Source organism: Chiloscyllium plagiosum, chromosome 27, assembly GCF_004010195.1.
Source record: "Chiloscyllium plagiosum isolate BGI_BamShark_2017 chromosome 27, ASM401019v2, whole genome shotgun sequence".
NCBI lineage: Eukaryota > Metazoa > Chordata > Chondrichthyes > Orectolobiformes > Hemiscylliidae > Chiloscyllium > Chiloscyllium plagiosum.
In genome coordinates, this window is record NC_057736.1 from 2839884 (window position 1) to 2862901 (window position 23018).

The 23018-nt window shown below is 39.2% G+C and overlaps 1 protein-coding gene across 1 annotated transcript; it reads left to right on the forward strand.

Annotated features, from left to right (window-relative positions):
• The first annotated feature begins 470 nt into the window (after positions 1-470).
• On the forward strand, positions 471-22444 carry wasf2 (WASP family member 2). Its single transcript, XM_043717244.1, has 9 exons — positions 471-548; positions 4565-4727; positions 6243-6377; positions 8273-8426; positions 11157-11274; positions 14156-14286; positions 16951-17103; positions 17582-18105; positions 20990-22444. The coding sequence occupies exons 2-9, from the start codon at positions 4595-4597 to the stop codon at positions 21142-21144; spliced, it is 1503 nt and encodes a 500-aa protein (XP_043573179.1). The 5' UTR covers positions 471-548; positions 4565-4594; the 3' UTR covers positions 21145-22444.
• Positions 22445-23018: the final 574 nt, after the last annotated feature.

Sequence of the window (23018 nt, forward strand, 5' to 3'; positions counted from 1 at the left end):
AAATTCCACAAGACAGTTGCCTGAGGCAGAAATCGAACCCGGGTCCCTGGCGCTGTGAGGCAACACAGCTAACCACTAAGCCAACGTGTTTACCAGTCTGTTTTGTAACCAGAGTATGGAAATTGACTGGATTTCCTTTTCAAATGCTCTCCCTGGCTGACCTTTCCCCAAGAATCCTCCACTCCCCACTTTCAGCCAATTTATAAGTAAGGTTAGATGTCTTTGTACTCTAGGGCCGTCAAGCCTCAACTTGGCTACCTTCCTTCTCCATCCTCTCCCACTCTAACTTGGTACTATATGAGGAGTTATTATAAGAAGCTCCTTGCTCTATCAGCTGCTTGTTATTTATACCAAAGCAATTATGAGCGAACTTGTTCCATTTACAGTTGTTGCAAAGCGTGAATTCATTGTGTAACCTCTATGAAACTGAACAATTCTTTAGTTCCATAATAACTGTTGCTTTATTTCTCAAAAGCAGATTTGCCTCTACAAATGCTCTCCTGGCTGACCTCTCCTATCATCTAGTTTTCTATTCTCTTTCCTTAAATGTAAGTACAAAACTCTGATGCCTTTATCCTAATTGGCACTAGATCCTCTATTATGCATTCTCTTGTGCTTGCTGATTTGCATTGGCTTCTGGTTCTCTGGCATCTCAAGTTTAAAATTCTCATTGTTCATTCTTTCCTGTCACCATAAATGCCTCCAGTTCCCTCCGAACTCTTGCATAAACCCACCAGTGGTGGCCTTGACTTAATCTTCGAAACCCTGAGCTGAAGCATTCTAATCCCAAAATCTTTGTTTCTCAACCAGTTTCCTTCTTTTAAAACTAAGCTCGTTGACAAAGCTGTTAGTCAACTGTTCTAAAACCTTTGGCATTTTTGTCTGTGCTTCAATGGAGCAATATATGTGCCAGACTTGTAACTATCTTTTGGGGCATTTATGTATGAGGCATTCTACAGTTGCTTAATTATAGCAGATTAAGGAACCAACCTTGGTAATGTGTTGAGTCATTGGCTGCTTTATAACCTTGTCATATTCTAGCAACTTCAACAATGAATATGAATAAACTTTTGTTGGAACAAAAGAGTTCATTGAAAATTGTTTTATGGCATTTACGTCATTTTCAGGAGTTTTTCAGGGTAATCTTCCAAGACTGACCTTCCCTCCATCAGAAAGTCAGGAGTGGAGATGTTCACTGTGCAGTCATCAATGTTCAGCACCATTTGTGGCTCCTCTGATACTGAGGCAGCCTATCTCCAAGTACAAGGAGGCTTGGATGATATCTAGGTTTGGGCTGACAGGTGGCAAGTAACATTTACACCCACAAGTGCCAGGTAATGATCATTTTCAACCGAAATAAATCTAACCATCACCCCTTGACCTTTAGTGGCATTATCATTACTGAATGCCTAACTGTCAATATACTAGGGGTTACCATAGATCAGAAACTGACCCAGACCAGCCATATAAATACAAGAGCAGGTCTCAGGCTATGAATTCTGTGGTGAGTAATTTTGTTTGTGTCCTCAATACTTGTACCTTCTTGATGGTAGATAAGTCAGGAATGCAATGGATTACTCTCCACTTGAGGTTGAGTGCCGCACCAGCAACGTTCAAGCTGAATACCAACCAACACAAAGCAGACTGCTTGATTGGCTGCCCATCTTCCATCTTCAACATTCAATGCTTTCACCTTTCACACACAGTAGCAGCAATATGTATCATCTATAAGATGCACTCTGGTAACTCACCAAGATTCCTTGGACAGCATCTTCCAAACTGTAATCTATGAAACATAAAATAACTAGGGCAGCAGTCGCATGGGATTGCTGCCACGTGTATGTTTGCCTTCATCCACAGACCATCCTGACTTGGAACTGTTATTGTTATTTCTTCACTGTGACTGTGTTAAAATCCGGGAATGCCTTTCTAACAGCATTGTGGTGCACCTATATCCAAGGACGACAATGGTTCAAGATGGCAGTTCACTGCTATCACTTCCAGGGAAATTGGGAATGGACAAGTACTGGTCTAACTAGCTGTGCCCACATCCCATTTTTTTTATAATGAATTTTAAGTGTTCACTTGCATTTAGAAAATTGCTTCAGAACAATGTTAGATTTCTCAGACACCCATCAGTGAGACTTCTGACAAAGCAAGGTTTGTACCATTGAAATTTAATAATTAAAACGTTTCTCACTTGAAACATTATATTTGAAATGTTATTCCAGGCATCTGATTGTACCGAGTTGGCTAAAGTCAGGTTTAGTTGATTGAAATTATTCTGTCAGTTTATTTATCAAGCTGATATTCCAGTCAATGCGATGACAAGCACTTAAAATTGTGAATGATTTGGCTGAAAATGATGGTAGGGTCTGGCAGTTGGGGTTAGTGTGTTAGCTGGTGCTGAAGAGTGATAAGATCTCTTAAATGGGCAGTTGTCAGTAAATGTTTTGAGCTGTGCTGGAATGCAGACCAGCCATTCTAAGATTGAAGCTTATCTGGGATGTGCTTGACTACCCTTTCTGCTGGTCAGCCAGCTGCTGCTTCAGAACTTGGTTTAGGAAAAGCTGCAGCATTTCCGATGGGAGATCTTCATCAGTGAACTCAATAAGATTTGGCAATATGCAGCACGAGTTTCCTATCCCATCGTATTTTTGGAAAACAGTAAGTTGAAATTTTCTTGAAATGTAAGTAGGCCAATGGTCTGATCACTTCAGAGTGTACTCAATGCAGAAATAAACTTGACAAAATGAACCTTTGCACCAATAAATTTAGTAGCACTTTTTAAAACTTTTTAAATGCTAGTTCTTCAGTGCAATTATTTCACATCTTTTTTTTAAAAAATAGTTACATGCTTGGCAGATTGTTTCTTTAAATTTATGCTTTGTATCAGAATTTTTTTTCAGTATCCTGCACACTGTTATGAAATTAAATATACATTAAACAAATTTCCTGGGAAGCTCTGTGCAGCATTCTTGGGCTTTTGTCACTTGGACAGCAGTCTTATAACCTTTAGTCAACTGATATCTGATTGAGAGAACTCCAATTTGAGAATTAATTTCGTTTCTTCCCTGTATTTCAAATGCAATGACAAAGAAATAATTGCTACATCAAGAGCTTAGACTGCTGTCCAAGTGACTAAAGTCAAAGAACTTTGCGGAGAAATTCCCATACATAAACAGTATGATAGACAGAAGTTATCTCAAAGTAAAATTCTAAAATGGAGGTATGGTTTCATCAAAAGTATTAATTCTATTGGATTGGAAGGCAGGTGTGAAGTATTTCTATCTGTTTAGAGTTTTGAATCAAAGAACAATACAGCACAGGAACAGGCTCTTTGGCCCACCAAGTCTACTTCGATTCCTACCCTGCTACTTATTGCACATACATGGTTCCTATCCCTCTGTTTGCCTCCCATTCATTTGTCCATGAAGATGCACCTTAAATGTTGCTAATGTGCCTGCTTCCACCGCTTCCACCGGCAGTGCATTCCAGGGACCTACCATCCTCTGTGGTAAAACTTTTCCCCACACTTTTCTCCTAAATGTTTTTCCTCTTTCTTTTCACTCTGAGAAAAGTCTCTGAGTATCTAATCTATCTAGAAGGCGTTTGGTATGCTTTCCTTTATTGGTCAGAGTATTGTGTACACGAGTTGGGAGGTCATGTTGCGGATGTACAGGACATTGGTTAGGCCACTGTTGGAATATTGCGTAGAATTCTGGTCGTCTCCTTGTCGGAAAGATGTGAAACTTGAAAGGGTTCAGAAAATATTTACAAGGATGTTGCCAAGTTTGGAGGATTTGAGCTATAGAGAGAGAAGTTGAGTAGGCTGGGGCTGTTTTCCATGGAGCGTCGGAGGCTGACTGGTGACCTTATAGAGGTTTATAAAATCATGAGCATAGATAGGATAAGTAGACAAAGTTTTTTTTTCCCCTGGGGTGGGTGAGTCCAGAACTAGAGGGCATAGGCTTAGGGTGAGGGGGGGAAAGATATAAAAGAGACCCAAGGGGCAGCGTTTTCACACAGGTATGTGTATGGAATGACCTGCCAGAGGAAGTGGTGGAGGCTGGTACAATTGCAACATTTAAAAGGCATCTGGATGGGTATATGAATAGGATGGATTTGAAGGGATTTGCATCAGGTGCTGGCAGGTGGGATGAGATTGGGTTGGGATATCTGGTCGGCATGGATGAGTTGGACCAAAGAGTCTGTGTCTGTGCTGTACACCTCTATGACTCTAGTTTATGAAGAGAATATGAGAGTCATAAAGACCTTCAGACCAGGCAACATCCTGGTAAGCCTCTGCACCCTTTCTAAAGCATCCACGTCCTACTGGAAGTGTAATGACCAGAATGGTACACAATATTTCAAATGTGGTTGAACTGAAGGTTTATACAGCTGTCACATAACTTGTGTATACTTTGGCAGAAGCAATATGTTTTGCAATAATCTATTCTTAAAAATTAGGGCTGGAGCTTCAATACTTCCTCTTGTTAATATATTCCGTGATATTAAAAATACTATATTCAAGATTTTCACAGTTTTTGATTTGTATTTCTAGGTCCTATCTTGTATTAGCTTGTGAACCACGATGCCTTTAGTAACAAGGAACATTGAACCGAGGTACCTGTGCCACCAGCCTCTGCCTAATAGTATTCAAAGTGAATTGGAATGTGTGACAAATATCACACTTGCAAATGTCATCAGGCAACTTGGCAGTTTGAGTAAGTATTATTTAGCCTGTCTCCTTTTTAATTTTTAGAAGGCTCATTTTTGAAACATGTAAAGCTTTGATCAAAAGTTGTTATTGACTCTCTCTGTCAGAGCTCCTGATTCAAAACGCACAAGATTTAAATTGTAACCTGGTGTCTATTTTTGATTTCTTTTCACTTGCTGCAGCCTGCTACTCGCTATATGTCTGCTGGAAATCTCCGTGAAATAAGAGATTGCAGACAATTGAAAACAGCAAAAGGTCAAGTTTTATTTAGCTCTCTGAAAACATCATAGACAGTGTCTGAACAATAAAGGGGCTCAAGGGTGATCTCTGGATTTTTAAAAATTCATTCACAGGATGAGAACATCACTGGCTAGGCCAGTATTTATTGCAATTGAGAGTCAACCACATCACAGTGGGTCTGGAGTCACATGCAGGTTTTGCCAAAGGATGGCAGTTTCTTTCCCTACTGGGCAGTCGTGAACTAGATGGGTTTTTCTAGCATTCAACAATGGTTTCATGGTCATAATGCTCTTAATTCCAGATTTTTATAAAATTCAAATTGCACCATCTGCTTTGGCCAGATTTGAACCTCGTCCCCACATAATTACCTGCACCTCTGGATTAACAGTCCAGTGATAATACCACTGGGCTGTGACCTCCCCATTTGTGTGTTTCCGTTGCTTTGGATTTTTGTGATGTGGTTTGCTCTCTTCGCTATCGACATTCAAGGGTTTCTCTTTTTTTTGCTGACAGTGTTCCTATGTCATAGTTTTTGAATTATCTTATTCATCAGTAATTCTTTCAAATAAAGGGAAGTGCTTCATAGGAAATAGGACAACATCTGTTCTGCAACTCCATCATGAAGGAAGTGTCTGTGCTGATGCAGACATTTAAGTCTGGCTGTCTGCCTCAAATGAAAACAGCTGTCAATATAAACTATTTTGGTTTCTCTACATTAATGTCCCCTGGATTAAGCTATTTATAGCTTTATATTAAAATGAGAATGTATGTGCAAGGATAAATTCATCTGGATGGAAGTTTCAGCCAAGTTCATTTTAATTGCAATTCTTATGCAGTAATGGAATTTTTCTGAATTGTGCCTGCCTTTTTCATTATCTTTCATCTTGTATCCAACCCAGTTATAAGCAGCTTTTATAAACAATTCACTAATGTGCCCCTTCCTTGTTCCACCCCAAATACACACCCAGAGCACATTTTCCCCTTATTCCCATCCCCAAAGTATTTAAACCTGAAACTCACATTTTGCATTCCAAATACTTAGTTATATTAATTTAAGTGCAGCTTGCCTGCGTCAGTCTTTGTTCACGTATTTATTTCTTAAAAGTTGTATTTATTGACTGATCAGACCAACGATAGTCCAGAAACTGCTGCTGCAAGTTTGCATGCAAGTACACAGAAATAACTGAAGAAACCTGGTTTTGGAGAATTTTAATCCTAGTATTTTTACATTTGTGATTTTATAACTGTTGCCTATTAACCTATTGCCTCTAATTCTTGTCAGGTAAATATGCTGAGGATATCTTTGGTGAACTATTTAGGGAAGCAGGTAGCTTCGCTATTAGAGTAAACAGCCTTGGAGAGCGGATTGACCGTTTGCAGGTTAAAGTAACACAACTCGATCCCAAAGTAGAAGATGGTAAGAGAGAATGACCTGGTGATGTTTACATTTTTATACAGATATCATATAACTGTTACTTTGCTGAAGTGTTGAGTTTATATGAAACATCTGACAGGAGTGCAAACCTCTTCATTCCGTGCTTTTTAGGTCTTTTCATGTCTTGATTTAGAAACACTTAAAGCTATTTCCCCATTCTACCCACAGAAGAGCGCAGCTTCAATACCTTTTTTGGTTTGCTGGCTAGTAGCTTTTAAACTTTGGTTATTGACCATTCACAAGCTTGAAACTAAGATGACTGAACCAGAAACAAGCCCTGTTGCTGGTAAAATTGCTCAGCCTCAGTTTAGTGAACAGAGATTAGCTTGAAGAAACAAAAGTTCAATTCTTTAATAAATGTATTTTCAAGTTATCATTGACATACTTATGAACATACCGTGGTATCTTATTTTTCTTGTACGATAAGTTGAAAAGTAGTATTTTCTTTAATCCTGTTGGAAGTTTAGGTGAATGGTAGTTGAATGCAAAGAAGAAATACTTAATTTTTACTAGTTATATTTGACACATTTTAAAAACTCAAGCACTCATCTTCAGTATTGACCATTCTGTATCCAATTAAAGTCCAAATTAAAAGCACAAGCTGGTTTTGTTTCAAAGGCTTGTGTAATCGACTAGAACAGTGTAGGATGCCATGGGCAGAGAATTAGAAACGAGACAAAGTTAATGTGGAAAGCAAACAGTAATAATTCAGATTTTGTTGCAAACAGACTGAGCTATACAGCAAAATGATAATTACTCAATCTGCTTTTGGCTTCCCTTGTGGATATGGTCCATAATATTTGGTGTTTGTAATACACTAGTTTGGGAGTGATAGAAATAAACTAGGAAGTAACATTTGGGATCCTAATCTGCTAATTTGATTAGATTACTTAGTGTGGAAACAGTCCTTTCGGCCCAACAAGTCCACACCGACCTGCCGAAGCGCAACCCACCCATACCCCTACATTTACCCCTTCACCTAACACTGCGGGCAATTTAGCATGGCCAATTCACCTGAACTGCACTTCTTTGGACTGTGGGAGGAAACCGGAGCACCCGGAGGAAACCCACGCAGACACGGGAAGAATGTGCAAACTCCACACACAGTCACCTGAGATGGGAATTGAACCCGGGTCTCTGACGCTGTGAGGCAGCAGTGCTAACCACTGCCACCGTGCTGTCGGTTAATCAAGAGGAAGTGAGGGGAAAAGTCTTGTATCTCCTGTGTTTGTGTAGGAGAAGCTGAAATCCTGGCAGAAAAGTCAAGTCATAGAGAGCTACACAGAAAAGGCGCCTTTGGCCCATTGCATCCACAGCAGTCAAACAAAACCATCTAAACGTCTACAAACAAGAATTTAGAATATATGATCTGTCTTTTACTGAACCCCTGGAAACGAAAGTGTAGAATAATAAGTTTACAAAAATATATAATAGAGCTAGAAGGTATTAATAATTATAGTTTTCCCTAATGGTTGCATGTATAAACTAAATTCACTATATGGTATATTGATTCAGTCTGGGAGCGTCCAGGTTTCCTAAACTGTTTTTAAACTGATCTTGTTTGAGATGGTGCTGGGGCAATGCAGTTGGATAGAGAAATGAAGTAGCAGTCTGGAGTTTTGTTCCTGATTTGAAATCTCCATACTTTATTAGAGGGAGAAATAAGCATGTCGGGGTGGGTTAAAACAAGTTTAACCATCATGGCTCCAAAGCTGAACAGCTGAGAGCTTTGCCAGTTAAGCTTATTAATGCAGAATGATGACTTGGGCAAGATGTTAGGAGATGCTGCATTCGTGAACATGTCAGATGACATTGAAGAATTGTACAGACCAGTGTGGGCACATTTAAACATTTGAAATAATCTGTATTTTCTTCAGTTTCACTGCAAGCAATCAACCTGAGGAAAGCTTTCAAAAGCTCCACGAAGCAGGATCAGCAGTTGTTCTGTCGGTCATCTGTGCCCGTTCCTATTGATGATACATACAATACATGTGACAAGCCACCACCCCTTCATATTCTAACTCCATACAGGTAGGAGATGCTGAACAGTGTGATATAAATAAGGTTAGTGAGTTTAGAGAAGATTTGTAGCTTAGGTTGTGATTCTGGATGTAGGTTTGCTTGCTGAGGTGGAAGGTTTGTTTTCAGATATTTCCTCACCATATCAGGTACCATCGTTAGTGAGCCTTTGGATGAAGCACTGGTGGTATGGCCCACTTTCTATTTGTTTAGGTTTCCTTGGGTTGGTGATACCATTTCATGCGGCTACGTAATTTCCCATGGTGGTGATATTTCCTGTTCTTTTTCTCAGACAATGGTAAATGGGATCTAAGTCAATCTGTTTGTTGATAGAGCTCCAGTTGGAATGCCATGCTTTTAGGAATTCTCATGCATGTCTCTGTTTGGCTTGTCTTAGGATGGATGGTGTTGTCCCAGTCGAAGTGATGTCCTTCCTCATCCGTATGTAAGGATACTAGTAAGAGTTTGTGATCTCTTTTTGTGACTAGTTACTGTTCATGTATCCTGGTGGCTATTTTTCTGCCTGTTTGTCCAAAGTAGTGTTTGTTACAGTTCTTGCAAGATATTTTGTCGATGACATTGGTTTTGCTTGTCTGTATAGGGTCTTTCAAATTCATTAGCTGCTGTTTTAGTGTGTTGATGGGTTTGTGGGCTACCATGATGCCAAGAGGTCGGAGTAGTCTGGCAGTCATTTCTGAGATATCTTTGATGTAGGGGAAGCTGCATTAGAACATTATTTCAACGAACACACACTGCAGCACAGAGGAACTATGCAGAGCAGAGGAAAATCACCACCTGTACAGTATATTTAAAAAGAATGGGTACACAATGAACACAGTCCTCCGATTTCTCAGCAACAAACCCCAACAAGCGGACAAAACACATCCAGAAACCCTGGCCACTCTCCCTTACATCAAAGACATTTCAGAAATGACTGCCAACTACTCAAACCCCTTGGCATCATGGTAGACCACAAGCCCACCAAGACACTAAAACAGCAGCTAATGAACTTGAAAGACCCTATACAGACAACAAGAACACAGTCCTCCGATTTCTCAGCAACAAACCCCAACAAGCGGACAAAACACATCCAGAAACCCTGGCCACACTCCCTTACGTCAGACATTTCAGAAATGACTGCCAGACTACTCAAACCCCTTGGCATCATGGTAGACCACAAACCCACCAAGACACTAAAACAGCAGCTAATGAACTTGAAAGACCCTATACAAACAACAAGCAAAACCAATGTCCTCGACAAAATGCCTTGCAAGAACTGTAACAAACACTACTTTGGACAAACAGGCAGAAAAATAGCCACCAGGATACATGAACATCAACTAGCCACAAAAAGAGATCACAAACTCTCACTAGTATCCTTACATACAGATGAGGAAGGACACCACTTCGTCTGGGAAAACACATCCAAGCCAAACGGAGACACGCACGAGAATTCCTAGAAGCGTGGCATTCCAACCGAAACTCTATCAAAAAACACATTGACTTTGATCCCATTTATCATCCTCTTAGAAAAAGAACAGGAAATGATGTCACCACAGGAAATGACATCACCAACACAAGGAAATCTGAACACATAAACAGAAAGCGGGCAATGCCATCAGTGCTTCATCCGGAGGCTCGCTGATGTTACCTAGTATTGTGACGAAACATCTGAAAACAAACTTCCAGCTCAGCGAGCAAACCTACATCCATAAATAAGATCACATTAGGAACATGTGAGCCATCTTCATATTCCAACAGAGGTCTTCCTATGTTTTCAATGATGGGGAGGGAAGTGTTTATTTTATTTCTGCCTGCCCCATTCCCTTATGGTGCTCATGGTACAGTTCTTAGAATGCATAGGATGAGCACAGACTTGGTAAAATCTTAGATGTACTGAGTAGGCAATATGTTACAGAATTTTTAAAATAAGTTTTTAAAATAAGCACATGATTGTGTCAACTAAGTTTCAAGATAATTCAAAGCCGAATTCTAAGTGATTCAGGTTATAACAGCTGAAAAGAATAATTTCAGCCATTGAGGAGCAGATATTTACAGTCTGTTGCCTGAAATATCTACATTGGAAACTTACTCGGTTTTGCAAATCACCTGCAGCCTTGGTGTTTCAGGAAGCTATTCAGCCAATTTGCTTTATGTCCTTGGACATGAAATGAACTGCTATAATTGCTTTGCAGTCATTTAAAGAAGCACAGGGCATTCAAATTTAATTCTTGCAAATATCAGTCTGGGCCAGAATTTGTTTGGAAGTATGTAACACCTTATTTCATCCTCCAAATATCCCAAAATTAAAAATCAGTTGTCATAGAGGTAAACGTAGTGACAAGTTTGTGTGTCCAAGTTGTCAAAAACGGCAAATGATTTAATTAGTCAGTTTAACAGTTACCTTGAATGTGAATCCTGTCGAACGGTATTAGCTAGGAACTAAGGTCACCTTTTGTATTTTTAAAGTGGCCGACACAGGTGGATGAGACTTGAGATCAATGTGCTATCTAAGCAATTACATTGCCAAGATGGCAGTAGATCTGTCGTGATCTATTAAAACGAAACTCGGATGCACAAGCCTTTGTCGGATAGGAGTTTTCTGATCAGTAAAGTTAGCTGTTTAAGATAATTGAATGTATTTTGAGAGTTGAACAAATTTTAAAAATTCATGGTTTGCAAATTCATTGATTTGACTTTACTTTTACAGTCTTATTAACTTCTGATTTCCTTGTGTTACAGAGACGATGGAAAAGACAGCCTTAAGTTTTACACTGATCCTTCCTATTTCTTTGATCTCTGGAAAGAAAAAATGCTGCAAGATACCAAGGAAATAATGAAGGAAAAGAGGAAACACCGGGTACTGTTTTATTTTTCATTCTTGAATAATGGTGAATGTGTATTTCAAAGCTGAAATTTTGTGATTCATTGAATTGCAGTTGTAACATTTTCATTTTGGTGTGGTATTACCTTGACAAGTTGGTGCTGCCACCGAAAAATGACAGGAACTGGACAGTCTAAGGTACTGAGCTTATAACACCATGACAGGTATAAAGTACATGCAGAATCAGTCAGTGGCCAATGACTTGTAGTGGAGAGTAAAGAAGGTCATTTTCTGTTTGGCTTGTAAATCGTGATTTCAATGCTATTGCTTTTAAAATCCAAAATGCAGGCAATTGTGTTGAGCCTCTGTATTTAAGTTAATTAGCTGTGGCTGTCCGCTAGTGTTGATATGTTATCAATAGAACAATGCTTGAACGTTAACTTAATTATGAAGACAAATTTCTTCAAGAATGGTGTGTTTTAAAACAAAAATATCACTGGTAGGTATTGCCAGTGTTATCGAGGGAAGGAGGAGGTTCTGAATGTACACAAGGGAAAGGTGTAAACTGAAGTTTGTACTAAATTTTAGATTCACATTAAAATCTGAGACTTTTTTGAGAAGATTTGTAGCTCAGGTTGATGTAGGTATGTAAGTTAGCTCGCTGAGCTAGAGGATTTGTTTTCGGGCGTTTTATCGCCATACTAGGTAACATCAGTGAATCTGTGGTGAAGTGCCTAATTTAATAATTGGCAATTTGTATATGAAACAAGTACAGCAGAGTCAGATTTGATTTGAAAGGTTTGGAGCAGCTGAAAGAGAAAGAAGCACTAATGAGTACTTCTCTCATATAACAGACTCTATCTCTATTTTAGTTTGTACCTCTTAGGATATGTCTTCATTTCAATATGTTTATAGCCTCTGACCTGTCTTTTTGCGCCTATTTTTCTGTTTTGTTTATCACTAGCCCATTATACTTTAGTTTAGGAGACCTGGTTTGAATTGTATTTATCCAGGACCCTGTTAGGCTACTTCTGCTTAATTTTTCTTGGAACCTCAAACACAAGATCTCATGAGGCCAACATTTGAGATCCCACACTAAATATAAAGATGTGTACTTTGACTGAAGATCTAAGTTTTAAATGTAGTGTTCTGAAATGCAGTCAAATTGGTTAAATGTTGCCAGAATTGCTAAAGTCGGTGCTGAGTAAAGCATATTGTAGTAAAAGCTGCTAGAAATGCAAAAATGATACAATTCCTGTTTTGGCGCTACTTGCAAATGGACTAGCTTTGAGAGGGGGTGGTGGTGGTGGGAGTTATGTGTAGAATTCAAATAGTCTAAAGGGCTCTTTAATCATTTGAATCATGTTTATCTAGGCCCCTATACAATGACCTCTTAATTCAAAGTGAGTGCTTCATTCAATTTGCAAATTGTTTACAAAACTTGTGTACAAAATGTACAATTGTGACTTCCGTTCCATATATCTTGTCCTAAGAGTATTAACAAAATAGAAACACACAATTACAACAGAAATACTGATAAAGTAATTGAACAACTTGATCAAATGTGAGGTCATCCACTTTTATCCTAAAAATGAAAGAATGGGATAAATAAATAATGAAAAGCTAGAAACAATGGAGTTCCAAACAGTGTTGGCTGGAGGGGTTGGTGTTACAATTGGAACTGGTGGTGTGATTGGAGAGTCCGATCCCAGGATGAAACCTGGCTTGACGGATTTGTTTTAATGAAATTTAGTTAATGTCATGGTCATTTACTGAAAGTCACACAAGGCTACAGAGTTTACTATCTGATTTTAGCTTAGGAAACTTAATATTCTGTTATCCTAAACCCAAGACCAGTAAATATCCTTCAATGTTTAACCCGCTTACCTTAAATTACCAGAGGTTTTTAAAAAAAAGTCAATATTGTTAACATGTGAGGCTGTTCCTGTTCTCCAACGCCCACCGTTCTGGAAGGAATGTCTGGCCCATCCTTTTGGTTTTAAAAAAGACGCTTTTCAAAAGCACTCATTTTTTAAAATCCAGAATCTCCATATTTTCATTGCTATATTAAAATCACTCCCCTCTAGTGAGTTGGTAAATTCAGGAACACAGATCATTTTAAATTCTACAAGCAGGAATAGAAAATCTAAATGGTGGAATTCCCACCTTTATAGCCAAAAGACCAGAATAGAAGCTGGCAGGAGTCAGTTTCATTTGTATAAAGCCTTAGTTCGATCAGACTTGCAGTTTTGGGTTCCACACCTTGGGAGATTGCACAAACAAGGTTATATTTCCTGGAATGGATATAGTTAAAGGGTGATTTTTATCAGTTTGTGTGGTAATCTGGGAAGGAAAACTGCTGACTGCTGGTGATTATAGGACATTGAAGAAACCATTCTGAGTACCAAAAGTGGTAGAAGTTTGAAGCCCTCTTCCACAAATGACATTGATGCTAGATCAATTATTAATTTTTGATTGGTGATCTTTTCATCCCAAAGTAAACCAGTATATGGGGCAAGATTAGATGAATAGAGTTGGGTCATAAATTAGCCACAGTTTTGTTGAATAGTCAAACAGGTTGGACATCAAAAGGCTGCCTCTGCTGCAGCCCTGCTCTGGTCTCAGCTTTCTTTTAAAGGTTGCTTGTAATAATAGGCATTCATGATGAATGATGCCAGCGCAAGAATAGTACAATATTAAGAACACAGCTTGTACGCTTGGATTAGTTGCAACATTAAATAAAAACACCCTGTACTGTAAATACTCAGATCAAGCAAAGTTTGTGGAGAGAAGAATGTTTCTGGTAAATAAGCCTCTTTCAGAACTGTGTAAATGTACTCTGAGATTGGAATTTAATTTTTCTAAGCTCCCACAAAACATTGAAATTCATGTGTTGCTGTTTTGACTTTATCTCTAGAAAGAAAAAAGGGAGGTTTCAAATAGAGGAAATTTGAATCCACGGAAAATTAGAACCAGAAAGGAAGAATGGGAGAGGTTGAAAATGGGCAAGGAATTTGTGGAAGCAAAGTCTGCACCAGAAGAAACCCTGTAAGTTTTGCCATTTTGAAAATTCTAATATTTGGGCTATACGTGCAACAGTAATTATCTTGTGACAGTTCTTGGTTTTATAATGTATACAGATAAAAAGTTGGTGCTGGAGATTCTGAAACAAATAATGCTCGTTCATACTGTATTAAGTTTAACAATGGGCAATATTGGAGTACATAGGTGAAACAGTAAACCCTTGATACTGAAATAATTTATGTTTGGTATTTTTAATGAAACAAAGGACAGTTTATTTTTGTTTTGAATGTCAGAATTTCCACAACCCCCCCACCCCCCCCCCCCCCCCCCCCCACCCACCCTCACCACCCTCAAACAAAAAACACAAGCTCCGTGGGCAGGTAACAAAATCAGTCCAGGCAATTATTTAATTCTAATTGCAGGAAAAAAGCTTTTGCACAGATTTGTAGTTGATGAATTTAATTCTAATGATCCATCTTGTATACTTGATTACTACAGCAAGGCTGCCAGCCTTTTCAATCTTTTTATGAAAAAGATTTGCATGATATAATTACTCTGCAAAACACTAATTTAAAAATTAGTTATTGATGGATTATTGACAGTTGAAATGGGCAGACTGATTCAGTTGAGTGCAGAGCAGTGCAGCACAAATCCAATCCTGTCAATTACCACCCCATTAGTTCACTAGCCATCTGCAAGTGATGGAAGCTTGCCACAATAAAGTATTATTTACTCAAAAGTAACATGCTCCTGACCTCAGCTCCTGAATTTGGCCAAAAGAGCTGAATTCAAGAGGTGATGGTGATTTCCCTAAACATCAAGGCAGCATTTGATTGTGTGGAATTGAGTCTAAAGTGAATGGGAATCTTGAAAGCTCTCTACTTGAAGTGCAAAAGACATTGTAATTGGAGGTCAATCATGTCAGCTTGAGGACATCGCTGTATGAATTGCTGAGGATAGTGTCCTAGGTCAAACTATCGTCAGATGGTTCAGCAACAATCTTCTTTCTATCAGATAATCAGAAAGGAGGAATCTCCCTGAATGCATAATGTTCAGTAATGTTTGAGATTCCTCATGCTGCAAATCAGCACAGACTGCTTCTGTAAGGTCTCAACAACATCCATGCTCGGGTTGATGAGTGACAAGTGACACACACACACCGTAAGTGCCAGAGGCACCATCTCCAACAAGAGAATTTTACCATCTCCCCCTCAGTATTCAATGCATTATTCATTACTGAAACCCCCCACTATAAAGATTGTAAGGGTTACCATTGATTGAAAGCTGAACTGGACCAGTCAACTACTGTACCTACAGGAACTGGCCAGAGGCTGTCATTGCTGTGCTAAGGCCACTTCATTACCTCCAAATCCCAAGAAGGCTCAAGCCACAAGTATGAAGAAATACTGTCTGCTTGTATGGATAAGTTGAACAGCAATGCTGACCTCTTTCACACCATCTTTTATGACTTGGAGGAGCCAATGTTGCACTGGGGTAGACAAAGTTAAAAATCACACAAGATCAGGTTATAGTCTAACAGGTTTATTTGGAAACTAGCTTTCGGAGCACCGCTCCTTCATCAGTTGGACTGTAACCTGGTATTATGATTTTTAACTTCATCTAGATTTAAGCAGTCTGCTTGATTAGCACCACGCCCACCATCTTTTGACATCCACTCCCACCACACTGATGATGGGAACAGAAATGATGCATTGCAGGAATTCACCAAGGCTTCTTCAATAGCTCCTTCCAATCCTACCATTTCCAACACCCAGAAGGACTAGACTAGTTTACAGCATCTGCAATTTCTTCACTGTAACGGGATTAAAATCCTTGGGCTGGCTTCCTAATAGAATTGTGATGTACCTATGCTCCTATCCTTAAAAGGGCTGCAGTGATTCAAAATGCAGCTCACTGCTACCTTCTCAAGCTATAAGGAATGGTCAACGCAAGAAAGGCCAGCATTTATTGCTCTCTCATCCCACAAGAAAGTAAATAAAAGAAAAATTCATCACTGGTGACTGGAAGTATCTGAAAAGCCGTGACCGGCAATTGTGTTAACCAATAGGACCGTCCTAAAGCAACAGCAGTATCGTCTTTCAAATTTCCTCATAACATCCGAAGAAATGGATGTGCTGTTCTGGTTACACATGCTCCTGATGTGATTGATTTCTGATGATTAGTTAAGCTTTCAACACATGCAAAACTCAACATTTTCCTACTGATAATGCAATGCAGTGGGAAACAACCATAATCTATTGCCTGCATTTTGTTCTGAATTTTGTCCAAATTAACCAACAAATCATTCTATTCATCTATCAGCCAAGAGGTGAGTGCAATCAGGATAGAATTATTTTACCTGCAAAATCATTTTACCTGCAAAATCATTTCCTACACTGCTGAAACATTATACTTGGTCAATTTCTGCCTCTTGCCTAACTATATTCAGGATAATTCCTGCTGCCACTCTGACTGAGATCATCGAACACAATGTGAGTCTGTGGTTTTGGAAGATGGGAGCATTGTATATTTTGGGTTCCAATTTTTTTTGGCATTTTTAAACCCTTGGCATTTTCCTTTAAGTTGGATATGACTAGTTTTAAGGTTTACCATAAAGCAAGCATTATGTATTGTGACTGCTGATGAGCCAACCTATTTAGAGTTTTGGGTGAATATATTGTTTTACAGGCCTAATAGCAATGAGATCTGTCCTAATGGGAGTATAGGTTCAGATGGAAATGAGGATCTTGTTTATCGAACTCATGGAAATTATCGTGATTCAATCATTCCACCACCAGCATCACCAGGGACTGACTTACCTCCCCCACCACCTGATTTTGGGTAAGATGAATTAACTTTGTGTTATTTACATACTCTTCACAGGTGTTTTGAAACATGATAAAACCATACGATTGTGCACTGGTGATGAGAGAGAGTTAGTCGCTACAATTTATCTATGTGCAATTTAGCTGAGATTTTCTGTACTTCAAGAAAGGACCAGGAAGTTTTGTGAAGGAACTGACCTTGTTGCACTACTTGGTAACAGCACCCTTTCTTAACACTTCCTAGTATAACTTCATGGCGTCAACGGAACTGAACAAATTTAAGCACATTTTATAATTGTTACTTATGCTACTCTCTAGAAAAGAGGTATTTCACATACGTTTTCTGAGGTTGCAGAAAAGTGTTATTCTATGAATATATAATGTTTTGAATGTTCACTGCATCAAAGCCATGGTAGAGAGTGCTTACCTGGTATTACTTGTATCTGCATATGAATTGTAATTTTGATTTAATTTTTTGTTTTCACTTTTCTTAGTTATCCCATGGATGTGCAGAAGGATTCTTCAAGCCACAAAAGGATTAGCTTTGGCAGCCCAACTATTCCTCCTCCAGCACCACCGCCTGGCCCACCTGCAGGAGTTGGACCTGCTCCACCACTAGCTCCTCCACCACCACCACCATTCATGGGACCTGAGGGGCACATGCCACCTGCTGTCCCACCACCACCCCCTCCCTCAATGCCTCCAGTGCAGTTTAATCAAAATTTCCATGGTGTTGATGCTCCATCTATGCCTCCTCCACCACCTCCAACTGATCAGTTTCCTGCTGCTCCTGTTCCATTTGTATCCTCCTCCTCTGGAGGAGCAGGTGGCCCTCCACCACCCCCTCCCCCTCCCCCACCTCCCGGACCCCCTCCGCCTGGTCCTCCCCCACCTCCAGACCCATCAACATTATCCTTTAGCAATGGCCCACCACCACCACCATCAGAGCCAAAATCCAAAGCGTCTTTGCCACCAGTGAGTGATGCTAGGACCGACTTGCTATCAGCTATTCGGCAAGGTAAAGCTGTTTTTTTTTTGCTTTGGTTAGTTGTATAAGGGGAGCACAGAATGGTTGTAAATTGCTTTTTGTCCAACTACATAAAAATGGTGTTACTTAGTTGTTGCTTTTTTTTTAACTGAGGTTTTTTGTGTTTCTCCATGCAACTAGTTGCATGATGTCCAGGAGGGGATAGGGCTTAGTTAGCCAGTATTCCAACAATTCAGTAACTATCATTTCCCTGGAGTTCCTCCCTCCCATTTCCTGATTTACAGGTACTTTTGTGTGACAATACCATGGCCTTAAGAGATCTACTTTGTCCTCTTTTTTCCAAGGAAGGTTTTAAGACTGAGGTACTACAATGTCTATTGAAAACTCAAACAGCTTGTGAGGCCTTGGGTTTTATTTTAGAAGTTGAAACAATAGAAGCAGCATGAATGGGTGTGATCAAGCTTTCTCTGAACCAGGATTTTTGGTTTCTTAGTTTTTTAGTAGCAGTTGTTGCTGTAGTACTTCTCGCTCTGCTACACTGACTTCTCGATTTTATTTTTTTTTTTCTCTTCTCATCCTGGGCTGCTGGAGTTGCATGTGAGACAATCTGCTTTCTGAATTTACCTTTTGCTGAGGGTGGATTTATGGGATGTTACTATATTGCAATAGTTGCTGTTTAGTAGTTAATCTGTTATTCTATTACATTTTCTAATAGAGTTACAGCCAAGCCAATTCTTTATTCTTTTTGTTGTATGCATATGAATAAAGTGTGTTTTGCTTTGAATCTAGTAGTTTGACCAATCAAATTGCATCTGGAATGTAGCACTTGCCTTTAAAATAACATTATTAACATTATTCCTCCGCTCTGAAAGGAATGTCTAGTGGGCAAATTGATGACTTTCAAAATTCCCTAGATGCTGCGAAGGTTTCATTAAATGGTAAATGGGAAATAACAAATGTAACTTGTTTGTTCCATAAGTGTGGAAGACAAAGCAGGAAACTGCAGGCCAGTTATCTTAGCATCTGGCATAGCGATGGTATTAGAAGTTGTTATTAAGGATGTTACAGCAGGCCACTTAAAGGTAATCGGGCAGAGTTAACATGGTTGGGTGAAATGGATATTGCGTTTAACCAATTAATTGGACTACTTTTAAAGATGTAATATATACAGCGATGCTCAATGGTTAGCACTGCTGTCTCTCAGCGCCAGGGACCTGGTTTTGATTCTGTGTGGAGTTTGCACATTTTCTCCGTGTCTGTGTAGGTTTCCTCCAAGTGCTCCAGTTTCCTTCAACAGTCCAAAGATGTGCAGGCTAGGGTGGATTGGCTGCGCTAAATTGCCCATAGTGTTCAGGGATGTGTAGGCTAAGTCGATTAGCCATGGGAAATGCAGGGTTACAGGGATGGGGTGGGTCAGTGTGGACTCGATGTCCAAATAGCCTGCTTTCACACTGTAGGGATTACATGCTTTTAGATTAACTGGAACCAATGGGTGTACTTGAATTTCCAGACTAGTTGAGAAAGTGGAAAATTTAAAGCTCTTGCTCTGGATAAACTTTTGGCTAGCTAACTGTAATGGTAGCTTCAAGAATGGTTAGGCTCAGGTTGTTTTCCTTAGAGCCAGAGGGATGACTTAATTGCAGTGTACAGAACAATGTGGTGATTGAATTCACTGGACAGAGAAATGTTTCCCCTAGTTGAGATGTCAGTTGCCAGGGGGCACAGTTTAAGCTGATCAGTAAAAGCGGACACCAGGAGAATCTTTCACTTTGAGGGGAGAAGGTGTTTGGAACTTGCTGTCCAGTTTGGTTGTGGCAGAGAACAGAAAAGGAACCTGCTGCTGGAATGCTGTAACCTGGAAGGCTGCAGAGCAATTGCTGGAAAGTGCAATTAAAATAGGTGGCTAGTTTCTTCACCCGATGCAGGTACATTACGTTGAATACCTCATTCTTTGTCAGAGGTCTACAGGGCTCTTTGGCCCAATGAGTCTGCACAAGTCAAAAACAAACGCCTAATTATTCTCATCTCGTTTTCCAGCGCATGGTCCATAGCCTTTTGCTGTAATGTTTGTGGTTCTAAGGTTAAAAGATGATGATTAGACTCTAAAAGTAACAACTTGAATTAGACCTTATGTACAAGCCATTGTAGACTAGTACAGTATCTGTGAATGGACGAAAAGTGAAATATCAATGGAAGATTTTAGTTGGTTGTATCAGTTACTTTTTTGGTAACAACTTTCAGCCTCTGCTTTTCTTTTGTAGTGCCATTGTTATACTGAAAGGTAAACTGAGACATTTTTGGCAGACCGTGATGTCAAGTACTCAAATGTAGTGTGAGAGGTGAAGTGGCGATTAAATCTTATGGACACTTTTGAGCTGAATATTCTTGCATCTGAAGAGGCAGAGCAGAGCATAGTAAAAGGGAGCAACCATGTTGGGACTGCACCCTTCCACCAGAGAATATTCCCACCCACAGGTGGCTGGGTGAGTGTCAGTGGCTGCCCACCCCAGGCAGGCAAAATGTGAGGTCAGGTGTGTTTGTTGAAAGTGCACCACCTCTGGGTAGATTGTAATGGATGTACTGCTGCCAGTATGTGGACACATTTGTACCAAAGTTTATTATCCATGAGAGTTCTTCAGATTTATTAGTTTTTGAATGCCATTCTTGTTTGGCCTCATAATATTAGCTCTCATTTTGAACAGTGAAAAAGCTGGCAATCACTTGACATCAGTTTTGCAGAGCTGCTCGTATAATCTGTCCCCAGTATGATATGAAGTTATTTCTCCATCTCCAGCATTAGAGTACTCTTTAATTTGGCATTTGATCTAAAGTTGGGAACATGACTTGATCTGATAACTAACTTGTTTTAGAAGGATGAATGTTGCATCTGAACCACATGTTAATTGTTCCCTAGGCTTCCAACTTCGCAAAGTTGAAGAACAGCGTGAACAAGAGGAAAAGCGGGATCGTGTTGGAAATGATGTGGCCACGATCTTGTCCAGGCGTATAGCAGTTGAATACAGTGATTCAGAAGAATCCGAGTTTGATGATGAGGAATGGTCTGACTGAGCTAGGCTATGCTGACACATGAATCACCAGCTGCCAATATTCTTCTGTTTGAAAAACCAAACTTTTTCCAACATTGCCTTCGCACACAAATTATAATGTATTATTTGCACAGGTTGTGAATCTGTGTTGGGAAAATGTCAGACAAGAGAACACTTGGCATTATAAAGGCAGGCTTAAAATAGATAACGTGCCACATTTACAAAGCAATAAAATAGACTTGTCTGTGTAGAGTGGTTCATATGCACTGCATATAGATGCATTTATCCTCATTGTTGACGTGCTGAAAACCACTGGATTACTAAAATGAAAATAGCTTGCTGCCTCATATCAGACCTTACAGCAGTGGACATCATCTGACAAGTGAAATTATATTTATCAGCCAATATTTTCTTTATAAATTATAGTATTCTACCTTCTAATCAAATACAGTAGTTAGAATGATGGAATTTTGTAATCTGCTGCACTTCAGCTATATAAAAATATAGAAGCCGGTATAATTTAGAGTCCATATACATTTGCTAGTGTTAATTGGGTTTATATCTTTCAGAATGCTCCTTTTGACTTAAGTCATGCCAGCATGTCTTGTGTGTAATTAACATTGTCACCAAAGTGCTTTACTGAACAGTTTTAAAAGGGAACATATGTAAATCTTTTGTAGGAATCTTCAAGTCTTACTGAGTTTCTTTTTGAACATGACAACCTCATCCTAAAATAAACGTTTTTGTATTAATTACCTACAGTCTACACTGGTAATTGTCCATAAAGAAGCCAATAATAATAGACCAAAAATGACTCTCAGCCTATGAGGAAACTGCAATCTCACCTTTGCTTTTTTTACATCATTTGTAAGTGTTTCTGCGTCTTGCTTATGCAATCATCAGTGAATGGATGTGAGGAGAAAGTTTCACTGACCAACTATGCAAACTTAGTGCTGGTCAAAACTAACATAATGTGGAATATTATGTACAATAGTGTAATTAAGTGTTCAAAATTATCTTGATCTAAACTTAACAGATTTTTTTTAGTGCTTTTCTGGTAACTTTTGCCATACTGCATCATTGGGTAATTGGGTTAATGATTTCTATCATTTCCTCCCCTATTTGTTCTTATCTCCCGAAGGTGGGCAATTTAATTTGTTATCCAGAGTAACTCCCAGTTACTTCTATACAATTTTTTCAAGACTAACTGCAGCAGAAATGCTCACAGGAATGTATTTCATTCGAATTGTATGCAACTAAAGATCATGTGCAAAGTTTGCTATGGGCTTCCTGAAGACTTAAAATAAATGATGACCAAACTATTCTGCTTAATTGAGTCTGATTTTAATTTGTGCATTATAATCTTTCTCATTTTGTCTGAGTCATGATTTCACCATTGCTTTAGATTTTGTTTTGAACCTTGCATTTTAGTTAAGTGAAGCTCCTACAGTAAACAAGTACAGAAAACCATTAGCTTGCAGTGTAGCGCCACGTGGCCACATGATTGTGATCAATTTCCAGAATAAAGAATGAGAAAGGGTAACTTAAGTAATTGGAGCATGTTGTGTTGTGGTTTTTCTATAAAACAAAATCTGGGCTGATGTCCAGTTTATTACAGAGAGAATATTGCCCTATCAAAAATAGTCCTTCAAATTGAATGTCAGCCAGGTGGTTTTTTCCTGTCTAATCAGTAGTCAGTATTTTTAAAATAAAACTATTGCTATTTGCAAGATAGCAAGAATTTTCCCACTGGCTATTTTTATATTTCAACCAATGCATCTGAAGTAAATTGTCTGATTACTCATTGTGCTGGATGGTGTCAAGCTTCTTGAGCATTGGAGCTCGACTCAACTTGGCAAATGGGCGTATTCTGTTACACTCCTGACTTGTGCCTTA